Raw genomic sequence first — 21,716 nt, forward strand, 5'->3', positions numbered from 1 at the left:
TGGCGTAATCACAAACCATTCCAAGTTCTTGGAGGAGGATGTAAGGCTTAGAGTCACCCGGCGATCTGTTAAGGCCCAGAGGGAGTTGGGGATATCTGTGGATAGCTTCATGGAACCAGGGAGGCAGGATTGGATGTTTCCTCAGGTGGGAATGAAGTCAGACCTAAGAAGGGACTTCCTGACTAAGCCGTACTGGAGTGAGCCTTGGAAGGAAGCTGCAGATTTTCCTCCCGGGCCCCGGGGGCCTCTGGCATTAGTGGAATGCTAAGGCCAACGACAGCACATTTCTATAGGTCTGCTTTGGTCTGTGACATCCTAAAGACAGAGGCGGAGTTACTTATACTTTGTTTTTGAATCAGTAATTCTGTCACATAGTTAAAAAAAACAATTAAACTATGTAAAAAATATGTATGTGAGAAGGCTCCCTCCTGCTCCTGAGCGCCCCCTCTCTAGACTACTTCTGAAGCTCCTTCATGCAAATAGGGGTGTTTGTATACTCATCCCTTTTATTACACATGTGGTAGTCTATCATACACACTATTCAGCCGCCTTCTTTATTTACTACATCTTGGAGATATCACCATACCCATTCATAGTCTTCTCATTCCTGTTAACAGCGACATAGTATTCAATGAATGGATGTACCTCTTAATGAGCCTGGCAGTTTTAAAACCCCTACTTTATATATGAGGAAACTGATGTCTGAGAGAAATAACCTGTCCAAGGTCAGACTGGAATATTGGCCTCTTGGCTCCCAGTCCAGTGCCTTTCCAATGGACCCTAAAACCTTGTCTGAACCAGGTGGTTTGAGGCCTAACCTTATCTCCCCCCATGATAGATCTCTGCCTGGCCTGCTTCTGTCTGTGGGTTCTGGGACCCTCCCCCCAAATGCGGTCTCTGCTGTTCCCTTCTGGGCTCAGAAGATAGCAGCCTCTGCCCCTTTCCTGAGGGAAGAGGGAAGACTTACCTCGGCACGACCAGTCCCTCCTAGTCCTTGAGTGCTGGGTCCACGGCCATGCAGGTGCATGTAGTGCCTGGGGTAGACTGGCCAGTCTCCTTCCTTTGCCTGGACAGTGGGGCTACCAGGAGTCATCATTTTCTTAAATGCCTGGCTGCCTAGAGGAGACCCCTTACTTGGGTTATCAGCTGTCTCAGCTAGGTGGCACACTGCTTTGGTGGGGCAGGAGAGTGGAGAAGAAGGGAGGCTGGAGCCAGTCCTGGAGGAAATGCTCAGGTCAGCAGGCAGGGGGATGAGGGTGGTGGCCCAGGAATCTTTTTCCTGTTTCTCTGTGGGGAACAGGGGCTTGGTTTTTACTGCTGCTGGGTGAGCCCTTTCTGAGGGGCTCAGGGTAGCGTGTGTGTGTGTATGTGTGTGGGTGCATGCACATGCACATACATATGCACACACAGCCCAGTGGGTGGGTCAAGCAGGGAAGCCATTGTGTTCAGATACAGGGGGCATGATTCATGGCATACTGCGTGTGTGGTGGTGCCTGCACAGTATGAGTGGCCTCACAGGCCCACCCAGTGGGAGAGAGACACGTGAGCTCTCTTCCCCGCTTCCCACTCCTGTAGCCTAATCCCCTGATCTGAGTAGAAGGGTAGGAGGGTCCATCTTCCTGTGAGAGGGTGGCTGGGGAGCATGTCCTCCTCCTCTGGTGCCCCATCCCAGCTGCTCAAGCCACTCCCTGTTCTTCCCTCATTGCCTGTGCACACCTGCGTGCCTGGACCCTCCCCCAGCCCACATAGGATCTGGTATCTTGTAAGGTCTGCTGGTTGGTCAGCAGTCCTGCCCTGGAGTGACCCCTGCCTGCCAGCAGTGGCACCACAGCTACTTTTGCTGCATTGCTGGGGGCCTAGGTAAGAATAGAGCAGGAGCTTACAGACGGCTCAGGATCTGAGCCCCCAGGCAGAATCCTTGGGCTCCTTTGGAGGGGCCACTCTTAGCCCACACCTTACAAGGGAAATTGCCAGGTTGCAGTTTTGGGACTTGTAGGGGTAACAGGGAGGGGCCTGGGTGTGACCTGAATGTCCCTCTGTCCCTGCTTGGCCTCTCTGGCCCATTTGTTGGAGTTGGTCACCTGCCAGCCACTTGGCCTTCTCTGGAAGCCTCCCACACCTGTCCCTGAGGCGTCCTATGGCCCACGGAGCCAGGCTGGGTGGTGGTGGTGGGGAGGGTGTGTGAGAATCCTGTTGCATGGACTTGGCTTTCCAAGTCAGGATCTGCCTCATAGTCCCAATGCCCACAAAGGGGTGCTAGGGAGCTTGGGGGCTAAGCTGTGTGCAGGAGCCTGCGTACTACGAGGAGGCTCAGGAAGACCAGAGCACAGGGAGGCAGGGAGTGCAGGAAAGAGACAATCACACAGATCCAGAGGCTAGTTTTGCTCAAAATGCTCCATTTATTGCTCTATTCAATGACCACGAGCAAATTATAAACAGACACCAAATGTCTCTGTCTGCCGTGGAATAAATATTTAAAGTCAGCAATAAAAACATGTGACTCCGAGATAACACACGCTGCCAGAATCATGCATGCCCTGCTGACGGGCTCTCTACACACGCGTGGACACAGGAACACACGCAGAACTACACACAGCGAGACTTCTGGGAAGGCCTTCCCCACAGTGATGCAGAAAAATGTTTTGCACAGATCTGGGGCCCAGTCCCCACCCTCCCTTGGAGCTCCCCTTCTCCCACCCCTGCCAGGCCCAGGTCCCCTGGGTTCATGGCCCCCATCTGTCCCCTTCCTCCCCAGTGCCTCTCATGCTGGCCACTGCCTCCTGAAGGCATCTGACACCAAGAGGCCAGCCTGGCTGCAATACCACTTCCCCTGACCTCAACCCAGAGACCTCTGCCCCAGCTGAGATCTCTCTGCCAACCTCTCAGGAGCTCCCCATCCTGGTCCCAATAATGGGGCAAAATGCAATCTGTCTGTTGGGAGAAGTGGGGGTGGGGACCCCAGGCAGGCACTTCTGCCTGGGCTACTTAGGGGCTGGAGCTCAATTACCCCTTTCCTGGGCTGAGGAGACACAGTGTCCGGTACAGATAGCAGAGATGGATGAACAGACAGAACACCTTGTGGCAAGACAACTGGGGGCGGCATGGAAATGTTCTGCATGGAGTAGCAGTGGAACTGTTGTTAAAAACTGAGGCCCCAGGTCTGCATGGTGTGGGTCATGCCCTGGTGCCCCAGGCCTGGCCTGGCATATCCCTCCCAGACCCTGCCCCTCTCCCCAGTATGTACAGTAGGAAGAGCTATGTTGGGGGGCAGGGGCCAGGCCAAGGCTGCTGGAGGAGGGAGGGAGCACTGCAGAGAAGGAAGCAGGGGGCCAGGGGCAGGGAGCAGGCCAGTACCCAAGGCAAGGCCTAGACTCAGGCAGGGTGGTGCCAAGAGGACCCCAGGGGAGGGGCGCAGTCACTCCAGGGACTGGCGGGACAGCTGCTTCTCGTAGAGGCTCATGACATGGTGCACAAACTGGTATTGCTCGCATGTCTGGATCATGCCGCCCCTGCCCGGCAGAGACGCACAGTGGAGGTGGGGTTGTGGAGGGATGGGCTGCAGGAGGCTCCCCCAAGTCCATGAGTACCAATCATTTGTGAGTGGCCTTGCCTTTGTGTAGCCTGGTCAGGCCAACCTTTGCCTGCCACTCCCCTCTGCTCCTTCTTGTCCTCCCAGTTTTGGCAAAGATAGCAGGACAGAGATGACATACCCTGCCACTCTCAGCCCTGTCCTGCCCACCAGCGCTGTTGCCCTTCCCTTTTCATCCAGCCACCAACAGTCCGGATCTAGCCCCTCTACCCATCGGTCCTCCCCACTCCCTATTTGCCAGTCATCCATACCTTGTGTGCCCCCCTGCCCCTCACCTCATGCACGCATGTCTCTCTCCCTGCTGCCCTGAGGCTCTCACTCCCCATGTGTTCCACCTCTACCCATGGGCTGACCTGTCCTGACGGAGCTGGCAGGTGGTCTTCAGGATGTCCACCACACCCTCCTGCCGCAGCTGCTGGCAGCAGATGCTGGTGGCAATGAAGCAGCCGGTCCTCCCAATCCCTGCACTGAGGGCAGAGCAGATGGGCAGGGTGAGGAGTGGGGCAGCCCTTGGCAGGGAGAGGCCGTGCTGCCCTAGTGGGTGGCCAGGATGACCCACCTGCAGTGGATGACAATGGGTGCACAGTGGGGTCCCTCCTGCTGGGCTGCCTCCTCCACCTCCTGCACCAGATGCAGGAGTGGTGGGGCCCGGTCTGGGGTCTTCTGGTCGGGCCAGGAGGTGAACCAGTAATGCTTCAGGCCTCGCTCTTCAATCCCACTCTGTTCAGGAGACAGAGACCCGCCCCAGATACACGTGAACTCTTTGAGCCCACAAACCAGCCCAGACATGGAGCTGGGATGGGAGGAGGAAGGACACAGGAGGGAGGACACAGAGGGTGGGATCAATGGCCTCTGGTATCCACGCCACCTGCCCAGTGGCACCAGAGACCCAGAGCCGGTCTTGTAGTGAAGGCTGGACAGTGGCATTGGCATTCACATCAGTTCTGCCCCAGCAACTCCAGGATCATCTGAGGCAAAGATTCCCTCCTCCAGTTCATGCCTGTCTCCTGGGTCCTCATTTTAACAAACAGCCCTGGTACCCATCAGTCACATGACCCAGGGCCCCAGGACTCTAATCTCATCACTATGTTTTGCCTGCCCCAATCCCCCCATGTTGCTCGTTTTCCCTTCTCTCCATCGCACCGCCTCCCTTTGGCCTTTACCATCCCTCCACGGTGCAAGGCCTCTCCCTCCTCCCTGACTGCCCATCTCCACAGTGATCAAGATGGCCTGTCTGCACCATAGACCTGGAATGCTGCCCCCCTGCTCAGAACCTTTTGATGGTTCTCAATGCTCTCTGAATAAAACCCATTCTCCTTAGACGTCAGCCTGGCAAATAAGACACATGGGACAGGGTCCACCTGTCTAGGTTCCTTCCTGCTCCTGCATACTGGTACTCAATGCTCCTGCAGTCCAAATGGTTTACAGATAAAACCTCTGCTACACACACACAGCTGTTCCATCTTCCATGCCCTTCCTTTCACTTTCTTCTCTGCCTGGAATACTCTCCCTATTTGTCTGTCCCCTGGCCAACTCTTACTCATCCTTCAAAACCCCATTCAGCATCCCTGCTTCCAGGAAGCCATCCTGAAGCACCCCAGCTGGTAACCTTCTGTGTTCTTACCTATCTCTGGGTTAGTACTTACCATTGTATGGGTGCTCCTTGGAGAGAGAGTCCAGGCTTTGGACAGTTCTGTATTCTCAGTACTCAACCCAGAAGCAGGCCCAGGGCAGGTGTTTGTAAAGGCTTATGGACAGCAGTAAATACCCCTAAGCTGCCCTGGTTCTGCCCTAACCAGTCCCATGGTACTGACAAGATGAGGCAGCCCCACCTCACCTCAGCTTCGCTTTCTGGGGAAGCAGGAAGCTGGCTCCTTGGGCTCTCTGGCTGTGACAGGTACCAGTGCCTCCTCTCTCTCCTACCTGGCCCTTCATGCCCTCCACAAGGGCTGCATCTTGGAGCTGCTCAGGTGTGCACTGCCCTCTGGGGGCTGAGTGCTGCCTGACACTCCACCTTGAACCTTCTCCAGTGGTAGTGGGTGGGCTCAGAGGGACAAGTCTCAGGCCTCGAGCTGGCCCCTGTGGCTGCCAGCATCAGCGGGCTTCAGGCTGTTTCTGGATAAGGAGTCAGCTTCCTGGTGCCTGACTCCCCTCTTCCAGCCTTGGGGTTATTATAGTGGGCTCCACCTTCTCCAAACATGGGTTTTATCTTTTCTCAAAAACAGAACCCACTGATCCTCCTGATTCCAAAGGAACAATCTCCTCTGTTATGCTGAGCCTGGGAGAAGCACAACTTCAGGGTGGGAGGATACCTTCCCCCACTCTTCTGGGCTGTTTTGTATTGCTCATGTTTTATGTCTTCCCCCCCCCCTTTTTCCGTAACCACAACCTCTCCGTGCAACCCATATACAGTAAGAAGAACTCTCCCTCTGGTGGGAAGGGTGGGTACTACAGGCCAGAAGCTCTGCATCCCAGGTGAAGGGCTGTTTTCTAGGTGGGATCTCAAAGTCACAGTGGATCTGCAGTTACAAGGACAGTGCTGGAGGCTGTTGGAGACCCCTTATCCAGACAGTCCTGGACTTGGGTGCATTTGAAGCAGAGGTGGAAGGCATTATGAATGATACTGTAGACAGAAAGACAGCCCAACAGCATGAACAGGTTTTGGTCCTGTCCCTGGCGCCCCAGTACATTCACCCCTCATCCCTGCTTATCAGTGAATCCTGGGAGTGATACAGGCCTTGAGTTCAGCTACAGTAGACCCTGAGGCCCTGTTATCTGTGGAGTCCCCAGTCAAGTCCCTGTCCCTCATCCTCACAGCCCAGCTCAGCCCAGCTCAGCCCAGCCCCAGGCCTCACCCTGAGGGAGATGAGTCGCAGCCGGTAATCTTCAGTGTGAATGACTTTCCGCACAGTGATCTCCACACCGTCGTACACCACCTGCTCCTCCGGCCAATACTCGGTGCACTTCTGCAGGGGCCCAGACCAGGCTGCAACACACTCCCAGCCCCCCAACCAAACGCTCCCCAGGGCCCCTCCAGGGCCAGCAGGGAGAGAGATAAAAGGGCAACAGGATTGCAGTTAGAATGTTGGATTCAAATCTCAGCTTTATAACCTATAAGTTACTTCCATTTTCTGAGCCTCAGTTTCCTCATCTGGAAAATGGAAGTGATACACATTCTGAAGGACTTCTAGGAATTCAGTGAAATGGGCTATTCTGGGTATAGAAATAGCCAGGGTCAGCCTTGCATACAGAGGCAGCAGAGTATGCTGATTAAGATCATGGGCACTGCAGGCGGAGAGGCCAGATCCGGACTCTGTCTCTGATTATGTGTGTGGTCCTGAGCAAATGCACCTCACACTTCCTCACGTTGGAGCTTCACAAGATTGTGGTAAGGATTAACATGGAAACAAGACGCTCGGGCCCAAAGCAGCAGAAGACACCTGGTAACAATACAGGGGTGCCTACCTCATTCATTTCCTCAATGTTGGTGATCATGACAATGATGGGCGTGTGCTCTTGCCACACCATGCGCCAGAAGTCGCCAACTGTGCTGACAATGGGTCCCTGAGTGGCGATGTACACCTTCTCCTCCCCACCATAGCCCTGTAGGCAGCCAAGTCCAGCTGTCAGGGTCAGACACAGTGCTCCCACAGCCCAGTCGGCACACTGGGGTCCTTCCCAGGGGGGTGTCAGAAGCCACAGTGGCTTCCGGACAAGCCTGGAGGATGGATTTCATCCGCTCGGGCCTCCCTTTTACAGAAAGACTGCCAGGATGGGGCTACGTACCCGGATGTAGTTGGCGTTGATGTAGGAACTCAGAGGGTCATCAGGGTCTGGTGAGGTCAGGCATACTCTGCTGTGGGGGTCTGGGGTGGGAGGAAACAGGTGAGGCTGGGGTTTGACATGCGCAATCCCTCAGGTGCAGGGTCCACATTGTCTGGCCCACTTCAGGACACCCACATGTCTTCTGGGACTCTCATAGTCCTTTTGTGTCTTGCCCAGTAGCATAACACTGGCCCGTCCTCATGGCCCACTCAGGCAGGGGAGGGTCCAGGCTGAACAGGAGGGTAGACAGGCCCTGGATCTCCACCTCAGTTTCATCCATGCCTGCCTCTTGCCTGTGTCCCTTACTCTGCCCTGTATTCACTGTGCCTCATGTTCTGGAGAGGAGAAAGCTAAGACAGGAATCAGCTAGTGTACACATCCTGGACAGCAGGGGCAGCAAGAGTTTGAGTATATACCATCACTGACTTGCTGTGTATGCTCGGAAAGGACATGGCCTTCCTAAGCCTCAGTTTTCCTATCTGTAATATGGGGGTAAAGAAGCCTACTTCCTAGGATTATCGGGAAGATACATGAGAATCACCGTGGGAATGGGAATGGTACTGACCCCACTGAGCACAGCCTCCGTGCCTGGCACTGTGTTTGAGGGTAGAGACTCCTAGATAAACAATATGTGGTCCCTGCTTCCCAGTGTTGGGAAGAAGACTAGCAGTGTGTGGTCTGAGAGCACCGGGGCTGAGTGAACAGAAGGGGCCCTTGAGTGGTTAGGCTTCCTGGAAGAGGGGACATCTGGGCTGGGTTTAAGGTCCAGTAGGAGGAGGAGTAGGGGACACCAGGGCACAGGGCAGGGTGGAGGTTGGTGAGAGAGGAGCTGGAGAGGAGCCACTTGACAAAGGGTCTTTCAAACCATGCTTTTAAGGCTGGACCTAAACCTGAGGATTACAAGGGTGATGACAGTGTTTAAGGAGAATGACATGATTGGATTTCTGTTTTGCATCAGTTTTGTGACAATGTAGAAGACAGATAGGAGGGGAGAATGTGGAAGCCAGGCCATTTAGGAGATTGCTGCCCTGATTCAAGTAAGAAATGTTAGGGGTCCTGGGGCTGCCCCACCTGGCACAACTCTAGGGGGTGTTCTGTCAATGCAGTCTATGAACATGGTACCCCTGGAATGGGATGACATAGAAGCACTGACCCCAAACAAGTCAGTTTTCAGTGAGGAGAGGGAAAGCTAGACTTGAGAGTGTTTCATCCACTCACTCACTGAAGTAGGAGCAGAATGTCTACTATGTGCCATTGGCACTTGGGACACAGTGGCAAAGGGCAGAAACTACTCCCCTGCATCTTGCCCTCAGGGCTGCCCGCCAGGTCACGCGCCACTCTACTATAACTGCCTGCAGTTCTGTCTCTGCCCTTAGACTGTAGGCTCCCTGTGCACGGAGTCTGTGTTTCATTCACATCTGAATTCTTAGCTCCTGGGGCAGGGGCTTAGGAAACGCGCGCTGAATGAGTGAGAGAACAAACCTCAGGGTGTTCTGGATCAGAAAGGCTTCTGACAAATCAGACCTGCCCTCTGTCACCTCCCTTGACCCATCCCCGTCTCTGAGGCCACAATGGCCAAGTCTTGCTAGCCATGGAGAGATTCTCTGTTGGGCTTGGGGGCCTGGAGGCAGAGGGCACAGTTAGAAGTGGCTCAAGGCCTCTCAGCAATCCAGTGGGGACCAGGTGGAGCGGTGGCCGGGCTACCACCCTCCCCAGGAGCCATTCTGAGTGGCCAGCAAAGCCCTGGGGTACTCAACCTGCTCCCTCTGGAGGGTGGAGGGTCGGGGGGTGGAGGGGGCAAGATGAGGGAAGAGGTGAGCATCCCTGAATAATGCATCCAGCCTTAAATGGTGCTTTGTTTAACTGAAACTACCTAGAGACTGTGTAACCATAGCAACCACAAGTCGATATTTTAAAAGTTAAAAATAAGTCATGACATCTTACATGTTGTTGGAGATGCTGATAGCAAAACTGCTTTTTTAAAGCCTCATTACTCTATCAGCTGAGCAGAGTAGGTCTGTGGGGATTCACTTTCAGCAAGTTACCCCCTAAGCTAGCCCTGGGGCTTGGGGCCGGAACTTGGCAGGGGTGACAGGCACACAGGGGCCTGATGGAAGCTACCTGAGAACGACACCCCAGGGCAGAAGGAGGAGCATTAGGTCACCTGGTCTGCCTGCCTCCAAAGGGGAAAATCCCTCTCAGACCTCCCCAGGAACTGCTTTAAGACCTTGAGTGACAGGGTGCTCATGGCCCAACAGGCAGCTCACTGTCTTGTGGGGTGGCTCTGCCTGTGGGAGGGCTCACAATCCAACCACACTGAACTCAAGGCAGACAAAGGAGCCCAATGCTGGGGTCAGAGAAGCCCGGTTTAAAACTCAGTTTTGTACTTCCTAGCTGTGTGACTGTGGATGAGCCACTTACCCTCTCTGAATCTTAATTTCCTCTCCCTAAAATCTGCCCACTCTGAAGAGATAAAGGATGTGAAAATAGTTCAGGCACCACGCAAGGTCTAGGAGCTGCTCTTATGGTCATTGTTTCTCTCTGGGTTTCCAGATAGCCCAGCCAGGCACTGGCAAGGGAAACATTTTGCAGAGTGCCGCGTGAGGGAACGAACAAACGTCTGCCCTCACCCAGGCTGTTTTCCTTCACTGGGCAACCCCCAACCCTGCCCCAGTTCTCCATCCCTTCTTTGCATGACCCTGAGACCCAGCTGTGGAGTGAGGTCTTCCTCAGAGTGAGGGGGCACCTAGGTGAGGGCAAGCCGACTCCTGCCCCCGGGACAGTGAGTACTCACTCGGAAGGATGGTTTTGTACCGGTTCTTCCGCACCAGCCCAGGGATATCATATTCTTTCGGATCCACAAAGTTCATGGGGATTTCCTGCAAGAGGACATGGACGTGAGCAGCTATAGGCTGGCTCTCACAGATGTCTAAACCCAGAGGTCACTGCGCCCCTAACTTCTAGTCCAGGGGTTTGCTTGAATGCATGCATTCATTCAACAAGTATTTACTATTAAGTGAGTGAGTGCACATAAAAAGCGTTTAGAACAGTACCTGGCACATGCTGAGTGCATAACAAATGTTATCATGACTCTTGTTTACTGAGCCTGGAACGCAGTTGATAGTCAATAAATGGTGAACAACGAAGAAGAGAAAAGCAACCTGGCTGATCACGGTCTCATCCCACACTCCCCGTACTGCAGCCAAGTGGAGAGGCTTTGCTTACCTGTGCTCCTGCCTTGGACACACCTCAGGACCCTGAGTTGTGCTTCTCGCTTTGTGGTAACAGCCACCCTCATCCTCATCTTTCTCTGTCCTGTCCATCTTAAACACCACCTTCTCCGAGAAGCCTTCCCTGATCCTCCAGCAGGAAGAAGCCTCCTTCTGAGCTCCCGGGGCTGTATTTTGCACTTGCCAGTCACTCTCTGTCAGCATTTCCCACTCCAAACTTCTCTGCCTGGCATGTGAGGTTGTCTTGGATCTGCCTTTTCTTTACCACCAGCTGCCCTCAGGCAACCCGCTCCAGTTCTGCTGGTCTCTTCCCTGCGGCCGCCCTGCCAGTCCCATCTCTAAACAGTTGCCACCTTTAAGGCTCAACTCTAGCTGCACCCCAAACTCCATGTCCTCTGGGGTGACTCCCCACTGCCTCTCGCTTCCTCACTCCCCTTCCAGCTGTCCAGGTGAGGGCTGGCCAGACAGTTTTGGTGTTCGTTGTCTGGGGACATACTGATTATGGGCTTTGTGAAATGAGGATCATAATATCCTCCTTCTAGGGTTGTCAAAAAAAAAAACCTGTACAGAAGTGCCACGGAGGGGATGTGCAGACCATGTTTGTGTTTCTCTGGGCATAATCGACAATGATCTACTGACAGAGAGGATGCAAGCCCTTTCCTCAAGGGGAGGTGATGGCAAAGGGAACTCAGAGTGGGAGCTGAGGCTGGGGTGGTCAAGGCAGGCTTTCTAGAAACACCCAGTAAGGGCACTGGAAGAGAAAGGCATGGGTGGGAGGGTTGGCAGGGGTGAGAGCATAAGGCCAGAAAAGGAGGCTGGGGCTGGCCCAACTCCAATAAGGCAGGCTGTGCTGAGTTCTGGAGAATCTGCAGGTGTTCTCAGAGGGCAGAGAAACCTGGTACACATAGGGGCCAAGGCATGGGCGAGGGGAGATGGGAGGATAGCACAGGGTGCCCCCCATCCCTCTGGCTTCTCTCAGGAGGGACTCTCGCAAAATACACATGGTCTTTCACCCATTCCTGCCCACACAGGTAGGCAAGTTACCTGATGGGTCAGTTTGACTGAGGAATGGGCTTTTAGCCCCAGCCCCTTCCTTCCTCCTCCTGCCCTGAAAGAATTACAGGGGTGCTCCATGGGGTGAGGCCCCTGATGTGCCAGCACCGCCTGGGGTGGGTGGAAGGTTTGTTAATTCTGGGGTCGGTATTAGTAAGCTCACTATGGCTATATACACAAGCTGCATTTCAAACCTATCCTTTATCAACAAAAATAGAGGCAATATTGTGATCTGCGTCTTAGCTAATAACTGGTGGAGTGCTCAGGCAGGTAAAGCAGGGGTGCCATTTATGGGCTCCGCAAAGTCCAACAGGAGCCAGTGGAGGCTGCTGCAGAGGTCTAGAGGGGAGGACCTTAGAACCAGCCAAAACCCAAACCACAGGGGTGAAAAGAGGAGGAGCCTGGAGAAACTTCAAAGGAGGCTAAACAAAGCTTGGTGATGCTGGGCAGCAGGAGGGTGGGAAAGCAGGAGAGTCAGAAGAGAAGGCTCTCCATGACTTTTCAAAGCAGTGTGGCTGATAAAGACTGCGGGACACCACTTATGCCCATCATCCGGTTGGGCACACTGCATGTTATTAATCTCTAATTCTTGCCACATTCCTATTATTTTTATCCCAGTTTTCCAGATGAGGAAACTGAGGCTCAGAGGGGAAACAGCTTGCCCAAGACAGTGGGACAGCTACCAGATGATGAGCTCTGGGCACGCTGCTCTGCTGCCCTGCTAGTTGGGTGATTAATGTGAGCAGAAAGGTCTGCCCACCGAGGGGTGGCTGGCTCAGGGAGACTCACAAAGAATTCTGCCTGCAGCAGGAACGGATCCAGGGCCTTTTCATGAAGCTCCTTGGCCTGAAGGACACGGGAGGCACTGAGCAGGTACTCACGGGCCGACTCCTCACGTGGGGACATGAGGTAGCCGAAGCCTTCTTCGTTACAGCCCGGTGTGCACATGTCCAGGGTCAGGGAGACATTGGAACCCCTCCTGGAAGGATGGAGAAAAGGGGAATTTGTCTCAGTGGGCAGGGATGGCATCAGCTCGGGGCCTTAGAGCCACAGGAGATGAGGGGTGGAAACAGGGTGGGCCCCAGGAAGTGGAGGAGGAGTGTCAGCATCCCTGACATAGTCTCAGCCCGGAGGCTTGGGTCTGACTCCCTGTTTCCTGCCTCCTGCAGCAGAGTATCTGAGGCAGGGCTGGCGGCCCAGTTCCAAAGGTTCCATCTGAGGCAACTACAGCACAACCTTCCCTAGGCTCTCCTCTGCCACTGCTGGAAGCAGCTGCCAGCCCTCGGTCCCCAGGAAGCTCACAGAGAGAGCACCTGCCTAGTGCAGAAGCAGGGCTTGACCCTCTGAATCACAGGTCTGGGCCTGGCAGCCCGAGGATGAGGCTGCCAATGAGTCAAGGACGTCTCACCAGGAGAGGCTGGGACCTCCGCTGTCAGGGAAAGGGGGGGGTCAAGGGGCTGCCGGGCGGCAACAAGGATGTCTACGCTGGACAAGCTCTTCTGTGTCTAAAGGCAAAGGACAGGAATGGCCCCCCCATTATACAGAATGGAAACTGAGCTCCAGAGGGGGGACAAGAATTGCCTAAGTTCACAGGGTAAGGGGATGGCACAGCTGAAACAAAAAGATTTTGTTTTTCTGTCTCCTCATCCTGTGCTCTTGCCATGATATGGGGGTAACTCTGATCTGGTGTGATCTGGCTTATCTAGTTTAGCTCTGAAAAGAGGGCATTGACATCTCCCAAAATGTGCTATGTGGAACAGTATGAGACACTCTGTAAGTAGGGTTCTGTGGTCAAGTGACTCTGAGGAATGCACACACTACCCCCTTGCTGATTTACATTAACACAAGCATGTTAAAGGCCCTGACAAGTCCTGCAGTAAAGAAACCTACCCAAGCCTGAGCACAGGAGTGTATTGTGAGGGTTCATGTGCATATACTGTGTATGTCTTTGTGCTGGTGTAACAGTTCTCAGCATTCACCTTGAGGAGTTCTAATATGTGAATATGTTCTAATATGTGGCTAAGCTATGAGACTAGCTGTGTTCTGGGCCCTGGGAGTGAGAGTCAGGCATCTGCTCTTCTGATCAGGAGCTGAGAGCTCAAGGGCCCATAGAGCCCGCCCCTCCTCCACCCCTCCCACCTCTCCTGCAGACCCATGGACTTGACGGTCAGTGAGGTGGGGTCGGCCTCAGGCTTGATGTCCATCACGCAGTCAAACACAGGAGTCTCAGGGACGGCGTCCAGGTCCAGGAAGTCATCCTCGGCCTTCTCCTCCATCCACTCCGAGTAGGTGAAGGAGGGCTGGCGGCTCACTGACTGGCGCCTGTCCTCGGGGGCCTTTGGAGTGGCTGGCTCTTGGGGGGCCCTCAGGAGGTGCCACGCCTGGTTGGGGGCATATGGCACCATGGACCTAGGACCATGTCACTGGGCCCCTGGGTGATGGGGTGCCCATGAGATTGTGCCCCTGCCCCTCAATGTGTCTAGAGAAGCTCTGCTCTCCTGGGAACTATCTACACAGCACTGTCCCTTGCCTAGATGGGAGGCTCCACCCCGTCTGCGCTCCCTGCCCCCTTTCTCCCCTGGACCCTCAATTTCTTGCAGATTGAGGTCTTCTTGGTGGGGTATGGAGTCTCTCACACTAGTCTTCTCTCCGCCTCAGCCCCTTTCCCAGCCTAGAACACCGCACGCTGATTTTCAGGAAGAAGGTGCCTCTCACCCCAGCCTGGGCATAGTGGTGGAAGAAGACTGACTGCTCATCCCCACCCCTTCCTGGGATATCTAGCCTGGAGGTCAGGTGGAAGCTGGTGGGGATCGGGGCACCAGGGTCAGAGGAGGGCTGCCCGGAGGTTGGGTCAGGAGGCGCCTTACCAGGATGGTAACCAGGACCACAGACAGAGAGACAAGCAGCAGACTGGGGACTTCCCAGGTCCTAACACCCAGCCAGGCCTGGGGAACATGGAACAAACAGGTCAGGATAGTGGCAGGGGCAGTTATCACCTGCTTCTACAGCGACAAAACAGAGGCTCTGAAAACTGCTGGCCAAGTCTGGGTGGGAAGCAGGGAGAAGAGCTTCAGGGAACTATCTTCTGAACTCAGAGGCCCCATCTGGGGGTTGGTGGGACTGGAGACCCCCCAGCTGCTCTCTCCTGCCCTGGGGCTCCCTGGAGCTCACTTACCGTGGGTCCCAGCTGCTGCAGGAGTGTGAACAAGGAGGAGATGAGGTCTGCAGCACTCTGCAACCAGATGGGGCCGTAGCCGCTGAACCAGAGCACCCCGCAGGCGAGCTGGGGCAGCCAGGGAGAGAGGACTGAGTTCGGAGCCTGGGCTCCTTGCCCCCACGTTCACCTGCAGAGATCACCTTCAGCCTCCACCTGGCCCCCCAAGGTCCCAACTGAGTAGCTGAAGGAAGGGCCCAGGTACTGTGTGTCCAGAGAAGGCCCCAGGACTCTCCCTGCGGAAGAGCTGACTGCAGGGAGCCAAGAGGGCCGTGTCAGAGGGGGGACCCAGATACCCACACACAAAGGGAAGTTTCCCAGAGGTGCCTCCACAGTCAGCAAGTCCTCAGAGAGACCCCCTGCAGGGCTGGGAGTTGGGCGATGCCTGAGTTCCTGCTTCTCAGGTTAGGAAGGGCAGGGTGTCAAGCGTTAGCTATCGAGGCTGCAGCTCAGAACTCCAGCCTCCTTCTCCCACCAACCTGTGGGTTTGGAGTCCGCGAGGGACACCAAGAAGGCCCCTCACCCCTCAGTACCCCAGGCTGCCATCTTGGGGAGTCACTGGAGGGCTGGTCCCTCCACCAGCCCGCCCTCCAGGCCCTCACGAGGCCTGTGATGTCCTTACCAGGAACTGGGAGGCAGCCAACAGGCACAGGCTGCTCCTGACAGCTAGGGAGTGGCTCCCGGCTCCTCGAGGTGGCGGCTTCAGAGCTGGCTCTGGGGGTGGTGAAGGAGGTGGGGGCGGAGGCATCTCTCTCTGTGAGTCTGCAAGCCCTTCAGCCATGTCCAGCGCCTCCATCACTACCGGCTGGGGCAGACCTGGGGAAGGAGCACACGCCGCCCGATGATGCGGGCCCGGCCGACTCACGGCGGGCCGCTCCTTCTGGGGTTGCTCTGGCTTCCTCTCAGTCCGGGATCAGGCAGCGTGGCTCCACTTCCAGCTGTCACCCTCGATTAGCAAAGCAATATTCACCTACCTTCGTCAGAAAGAGCTAAGTGTGGGTGGACAAATTATTTCTCTTTTATTTCTCCAGTAACAGAGTTAAAATGGCATGAGGTTTTTCAGGGAGTTAACATCGTTGTGTTTACGCAGCCTCATTCTTTTCCATTTCTTAAGGAAACAAAAAACAACCACCTCAAACTCAATTAAAAGAGAGAGAGAGAGAAAAAGACATGTTATAACCAGGCCATGACCCTGAACAGCCCACCCACGCCTGCCCTCTGGATTTTTGTCTCTCACGGTCTGTGCCCTGACTGGGGCTGGAAGGTGAGTATCTGATGAGACCACTGGCACATGCCCCTCCTCTACCTCGAGACCCCCTAGTGAGAAGAGGGTGGGGTGGTCAGAGTGGTGGGGAGGAAAATCCTGGTGCAGTAGAATAGATATCAAATGTCTGGGATCCAGTTCTGGGTCTGTCTCTAGTTGTGTGACCTTGGGAGAGTCACCCCCTTTCTGGGCTTCAGTTTCCACACATGGAAAGTGGGGGTTGGGCCCAGTGCTTGGTTTTCTAACTGTGCTTTATGCAGCCCCAGCCCTTTCTCAGGTGCACCGACTATGACCAAGTGCTCTGAGTCCCTATGCCTGTCAACCATGGAAGCTTTGCTTGTCCCCACTCCAGTATATTGGGTTTCCTCTGAGATCATTTACAGGGTTCTAGTAATAAAAATGTCTGAACACCACTGGCTTAAAGCTGAGCCCTGGCTGTAGTATAAGGATTCCAGCAGCATCTACCTTGGTGAGTCCCACATGCTGGAGGTCCCAAATCAAGCCCACATGGTTCAGTCTACTGCCAAGAAGAGACGGACCAGCAAAATGAAAGTATATAGCACGAGAGGGGATGGGGCTGCCCACACGTCACTGGGTAGTGTATGAATTCCTTCCTGGTTGGGGATAATGGAACACCCACAGCCAAGACCACGTGATGCTGACGTAGTTTGTTCATGTGCTTGCTTGCTCACTGGACAAATATTTACTGAGCATCTGCCACGGCCTGGATCAACAGTGTGGTGCAAAGAGCCCAGGCCTTGGAGACAGCTATGTCTGTCTAACAGGCTTCTCCTTCCAGACGCTAACCCTGTATTGCTCCCCATTTGCTATGTGCCAACCACACTCCTTGCAGTTCTCAGGTGAGCACCTGCCCCTTCCCATACTTGGCGCATGCTAGTCCCTCTGCTTGGAACATCCTTCCAGCGCCTGGGTTCTTTCCCCTGCCCCTCACACACTTTGCCAGGTTAACTCCTTTTCATCTTGTAGAACTCAATCAGATGCCACCCAAAGTAGGTCCTCCCTTATCAAACATGCTTAGCACCCCATGCCGCTCCTTCATGCCACTAGCCCCAGCAATACACTTGGAAAGTGCAAAGCCCTGCTGTGTGTGCTCTGCATGTTATTCACTCTTCACATTACTCCTATGAAATCAGTACTATGATACTCATTTTACAGAAGAGGAAGATGAGGTGCAGATGGATTATAAGACTTGCACAAGGTCAGCTAGCTAGTAAGTGGTTGAGGTGGATTCAGACCAAAGTAGTTAGAGGGCTCTGGGCTACATTATACTCACTGCAGTTTGTAAATTCATTTGTTGAATATCATCTCCCCCACTCCTCTGTACATTCTATGAGGGCAGGAATGGTATCAGTTTTACTCATTATGATTGTCTATGGCATCTAGCACAAGTCCTGGCATGTAAGTCTGCAGTAAGTACTTACTAAATGAGTGAATGATCATGGGCAGGTGTCAACCTTTTATTGAGTTTTCTTACCTGATAAAAGGGGATAAAAGGGAAAAGCTGTGATAAAGACTCTAGATGTTATAAATGAAACACTCAGCATAGCACCTAGCATTTAGTAGGTGGTCAATAATTGTCAGATTATAACAATAACACATACTTCCTCCCTTAAAAGTCTCCCCTTTTCATGGGTAAAACAGACTAGTGGATACATTGTTTACAATTATGTGAAAAACCTGAGTGCTGGTGGAGTCTATGGGCATCTACCTTTGCCCCTGGAGGGTATAGTTATTCACCACATGAGCAGACAACTCAGATCTTGGCCAGCAAGTGATAAAGGAAAAGCTGCTGCTAAGGAAGCGGAGTTTCCACTATTGATAAGCAGAGGGTTGATTAATCAAGTATCAAGGCATCTGCCCAATCCTCAGAAAAAGCAGCTGGAGGGTGATGCCAAATGTAGAAGGGGGGAGGGGTACAGACCAGGGGTCATCTGGCTTGGCTCTGCAATGCACATGCTGTGGGCCTCGGGCAATCCCTTTTCCTACCTGGGTCTCAGTCTCCTGATCTGTAAAAAGAGGGGCTTGAACTAGACCCAGTGCTTTCCAGATGTTTCTGCCATCCTCAGCAGACAGGGGACATGGGTTTTTGGGGGAGTTAACAGCAAGCTTGTATGATCCTGGACTTTGCTGCTTTGTTTTAAAATTCATGGGTACTCTGAGTTCTATACTATGGTACATCTGCACTTGTTTTGATTTTAAAATAATGGTTTCTTTCCCCTCCCAAAGGCATGAGGGCAAATATATGCTTCTGGAAAATGTGCTATAATTTGTCCTGTGGCTTTGCCTTCAGGGGTACACGCACCCCAGTCTGAGAAGCATGGAACCTGCCTGCAATGACATATCATGCCACTGTTATAAATGACTGTTGATAAATATTTAATAACATTGAAAGAAATATCAGTGGTGTGAAGTGTGAAAGGCAAGGTTACAAAACGGTATGAACTCCTTGGCCTGGAAAACTAGGAAAGTATAAATGTGCATATAAAAAGGCAGAAAATACCCACTTTAAGATGAAAGGGTAACAGGTGATGGTACTTGTAGGGCATGCAGCACAGCAAATGCCTGGCACATAGTAAGTGCTCAGTGAATGTCATACATGGCAAATGAGAAGAACAGAAGCCAGGCATTAACAATAGTTATTTGGGGCAGGGGGAGGTTAGAGGCAATTTTTTTCATTGTTTAAATATTCTCAATTTCCTCCAATAAGCAAACACATATACACAAAGATATGTAAATATATGTGTATATACATACACACATGAATTTATAGTAAAAAAAGAATTTAGAAAAGAGATCCTCATTCTGAGTTCAGATACCAGGAGGCCTAGTTAATTGCAGGTTCTGGGGCCTGACTTCCACCTGTCACATCTCCCTAATCATGGTGGGGCACAGGAGATAGAGTTTGCATGGCTCTTTGGGGACCACCCAGCAGAACATCCACTCAGAAGACAGGCCCCCTTAAGATGCATAATCATCACTTTTAACACATACATCCCTTTTACATATGAAAGATGGCAGATTCACTGCCTTGCACTGTAAGGGAGTGGGAGAAAAACTACAGGCTGGGGCCTAGTATGCATATCTCAGAGGGCCAGACTGATCCAACCAAATACCCGGTAGATGCCTGCCTTTCACAGCAGTGTTTATTTAAAAGCTTTTCTGGACAGGTATCTAACATTTCTTTACTCAGGGAGATATATTTACTATATTTTGCATATAATTTTGGAGGGGATCTATGGGCGTCCTGTGATCTCAGGAGTGTGGAGTAGAAGTCTGTGATAGAAAGTGCTGGAAGCAGGGGAGGTGGAGAAATGGCTGGGAATGTATCTGATTTCAGTCTCTGCTTATTCATAAGAGCACAACACACACTTATTGAGCACCCGTGGTATACCTTGCCGAGCACTGGGCTAGGCTCTGGGGATACAGCAGGGAACAAACCATCCCTCCACTGTAGGGACCACTGGTCCTGGGCCCATCTGCCCTTTTGGCTTCCCCGTCTCACTCCAGGGATTATGTCTTGCCTGCCCACCCTTCCTCACTGCCCTACTCTGGGAATGATGATGCCGCCTCCCTGGAAAGGCTCTGTGCAGCTCCCATAGCGCTTCTGCGCATGCAGCTGCATGTGCTTCTCTCGGCAGCCCTGTGAGGCAGACATCATCAGCTACGTTCTCTCAGTGAGAGGCAGCTGCCTGTGTCGAGGGCAGGGTGTGCAGTAGTTCACAGAGAGGTAGCTGCCCTGCTGCGCATGAAACCCTGACTCAGAGGCAGCTGGCTGACAGTGATTTAGCATCAGGCTCCTCATGGGCTTGCCTCATGTGCAGAGTGAGGGGGGTTCTCTAGGCATGGAAATCGAGGCTTAGCAAGGATAGGTGGCTTGCCCAAGTTAAGTACGGACCTGAGATTTAAACCCAGGGCTTCCTGACACTAGTGATCTTTTTTATTTTAACATACTACTTACCAGGAAAAGGGCTCTGTCGCCAAGTCAGGGAGGTCATGAGGGTGTGAGAGGGAGGGAATGCCTGTGCCCGGGGAAACCATGAACCCTGACCAGCTAGTGCGGGTGGTGGTGGTGCAGCTTTTGTGCCTGATTCCCAGCTGATGGCTCCTCAAAGGCTTATGTGTCATGAAGTCTTCAAGCTCAGCATCCCAGGCCAAAGCTCTAGGGAACTTGGTAAGGCTTGTCAGCAAACAGTCTTCGGATTTTACCTGGGACATGTGGAAACACTACGATCCCTCTCCTGTCACCGAGCACCTGAATCCCACCGTTAAGCTCTGCAGCTACCGTGTGCCCTGGGGGTTGGAACGCTTGAGCTCGAGAACCCGGGGCTGTGCCGTCAGTGACTCATCCTTGGAGCTCCCGGGCTGCCAGCCCACCGGAATTGAGCAGAAGGCTGCCTCAGCCTGTTCCTGTTTACAGGAGGAGGCCAATTCTGTCCCATTCAGCCTTTCTGCCCTTCCCAAACATGGCCAGGAATGACCGTGCAACCAATTACCACACAGTCACAGGGGGCCCTGGCCGACAGAACGTCACACTCAGTCCCACCCGGGCTTCTAGAACCACTGACGGTCAGAGCCTGCCAGGCCCCAAACCTGGCATCTGTTACAGTATGCTAATATTCCTCCAGTGGAAAAACAGGCCCAGAGGGCAAGTGGCTTGCACAACAGCCAGTGGCAGAGCCAGGACATCAGCTGCTACAGAGACCACTATTAGGAGCTAACACATATTGAGTGCCTCCCATGTGTTGGGTGCTGCTCTAAGTGCTTTACATATATTCACACACCAAATCTTCGCAGCAATCCTTCGAAGGAAGGTGCTATTCATACTCCCATTGTACAGATAAAAACTGAGGCACAGAAGTCAAGTCACTTAGCCAAGTTTAGCTAATAACTGGGTAAGCTCAGACTAGAACACAGGCAGTCCTCTCCAGAGCCCACACCATTAACCAACACACCAGATGAGACTAACTCAGGTATTCTGCCCTCCACACCACATCATCTTTAAGAGAGCTCCAACAATCCCACCCCTCGGTGTCTCACAAGAATGGCCTCATCTGTCTGGGGGATGGTGCTGGCTTCCACAGCCCATCACTGTGCCTGAAGTGCCATCATTAGACACGGACACTTGTTTATAGGATTATTGCTCTTATCTCATTGTGGGGCTGGAGGGGAGTGTGCCAGGGATGAGGGGTAAGCCTGCACATTTCCAAACAGCTCCTTCCTGCGGAGGGGTTAACAAGAGGAAAGACTCACCCTCCATTAGGCTCCTACTCTGCCGACATTGAGCCAGGCACATCATGAGACTCATGCCATTCAATACCCACAACCATGCTGCGGGTTGAGATTATTATCCAGGTTTTACATGGGGAGCCATACAGGCACAGAGAGGTTCAGCAATTTGCCCCAGATCACAGAGCTAGGAAGTGGTAGAACTAGGATTTGAACCTGGGTTCTGTGGGCCTCCACAGTCTATGATCTTTCTGTTATTCCACAGAAAGGTCTGGAAACTCACAGGAGATAGAG

The 21,716-nt window shown here is 53.2% G+C and overlaps 1 protein-coding gene across 2 annotated transcripts in view; it reads right to left on the minus strand.

Moving 5' to 3' along the window:
- Positions 1-2,317: 2,317 nt before the first annotated feature.
- Positions 2,318-21,716, minus strand: part of PTPN5 (protein tyrosine phosphatase non-receptor type 5) — a 49,746-nt gene continuing 30,347 nt past the window's right edge. For both annotated transcript variants that reach the window (XM_036920153.2, XM_057507458.1), the window contains exons 3-14: positions 15,534-15,727; positions 14,873-14,980; positions 14,565-14,642; positions 13,837-14,078; positions 12,487-12,676; positions 10,209-10,293; positions 7,376-7,455; positions 7,055-7,192; positions 6,445-6,555; positions 4,149-4,309; positions 3,943-4,056; positions 2,318-3,509 (exon numbers count right to left, since the gene is read on the minus strand). In XM_036920153.2, coding sequence (XP_036776048.2) covers positions 3,416-3,509; positions 3,943-4,056; positions 4,149-4,309; positions 6,445-6,555; positions 7,055-7,192; positions 7,376-7,455; positions 10,209-10,293; positions 12,487-12,676; positions 13,837-14,078; positions 14,565-14,642; positions 14,873-14,980; positions 15,534-15,727 — 1,595 coding nt within the window. In that variant the 3' untranslated portion in view covers positions 2,318-3,415. The remainder of the gene's footprint in view (positions 3,510-3,942; positions 4,057-4,148; positions 4,310-6,444; positions 6,556-7,054; positions 7,193-7,375; positions 7,456-10,208; positions 10,294-12,486; positions 12,677-13,836; positions 14,079-14,564; positions 14,643-14,872; positions 14,981-15,533; positions 15,728-21,716) is intronic.

The sequence above is a fragment of the Manis pentadactyla genome, chromosome 9 (assembly GCF_030020395.1).
Source record: "Manis pentadactyla isolate mManPen7 chromosome 9, mManPen7.hap1, whole genome shotgun sequence".
NCBI classification, from domain to species: domain Eukaryota; kingdom Metazoa; phylum Chordata; class Mammalia; order Pholidota; family Manidae; genus Manis; species Manis pentadactyla.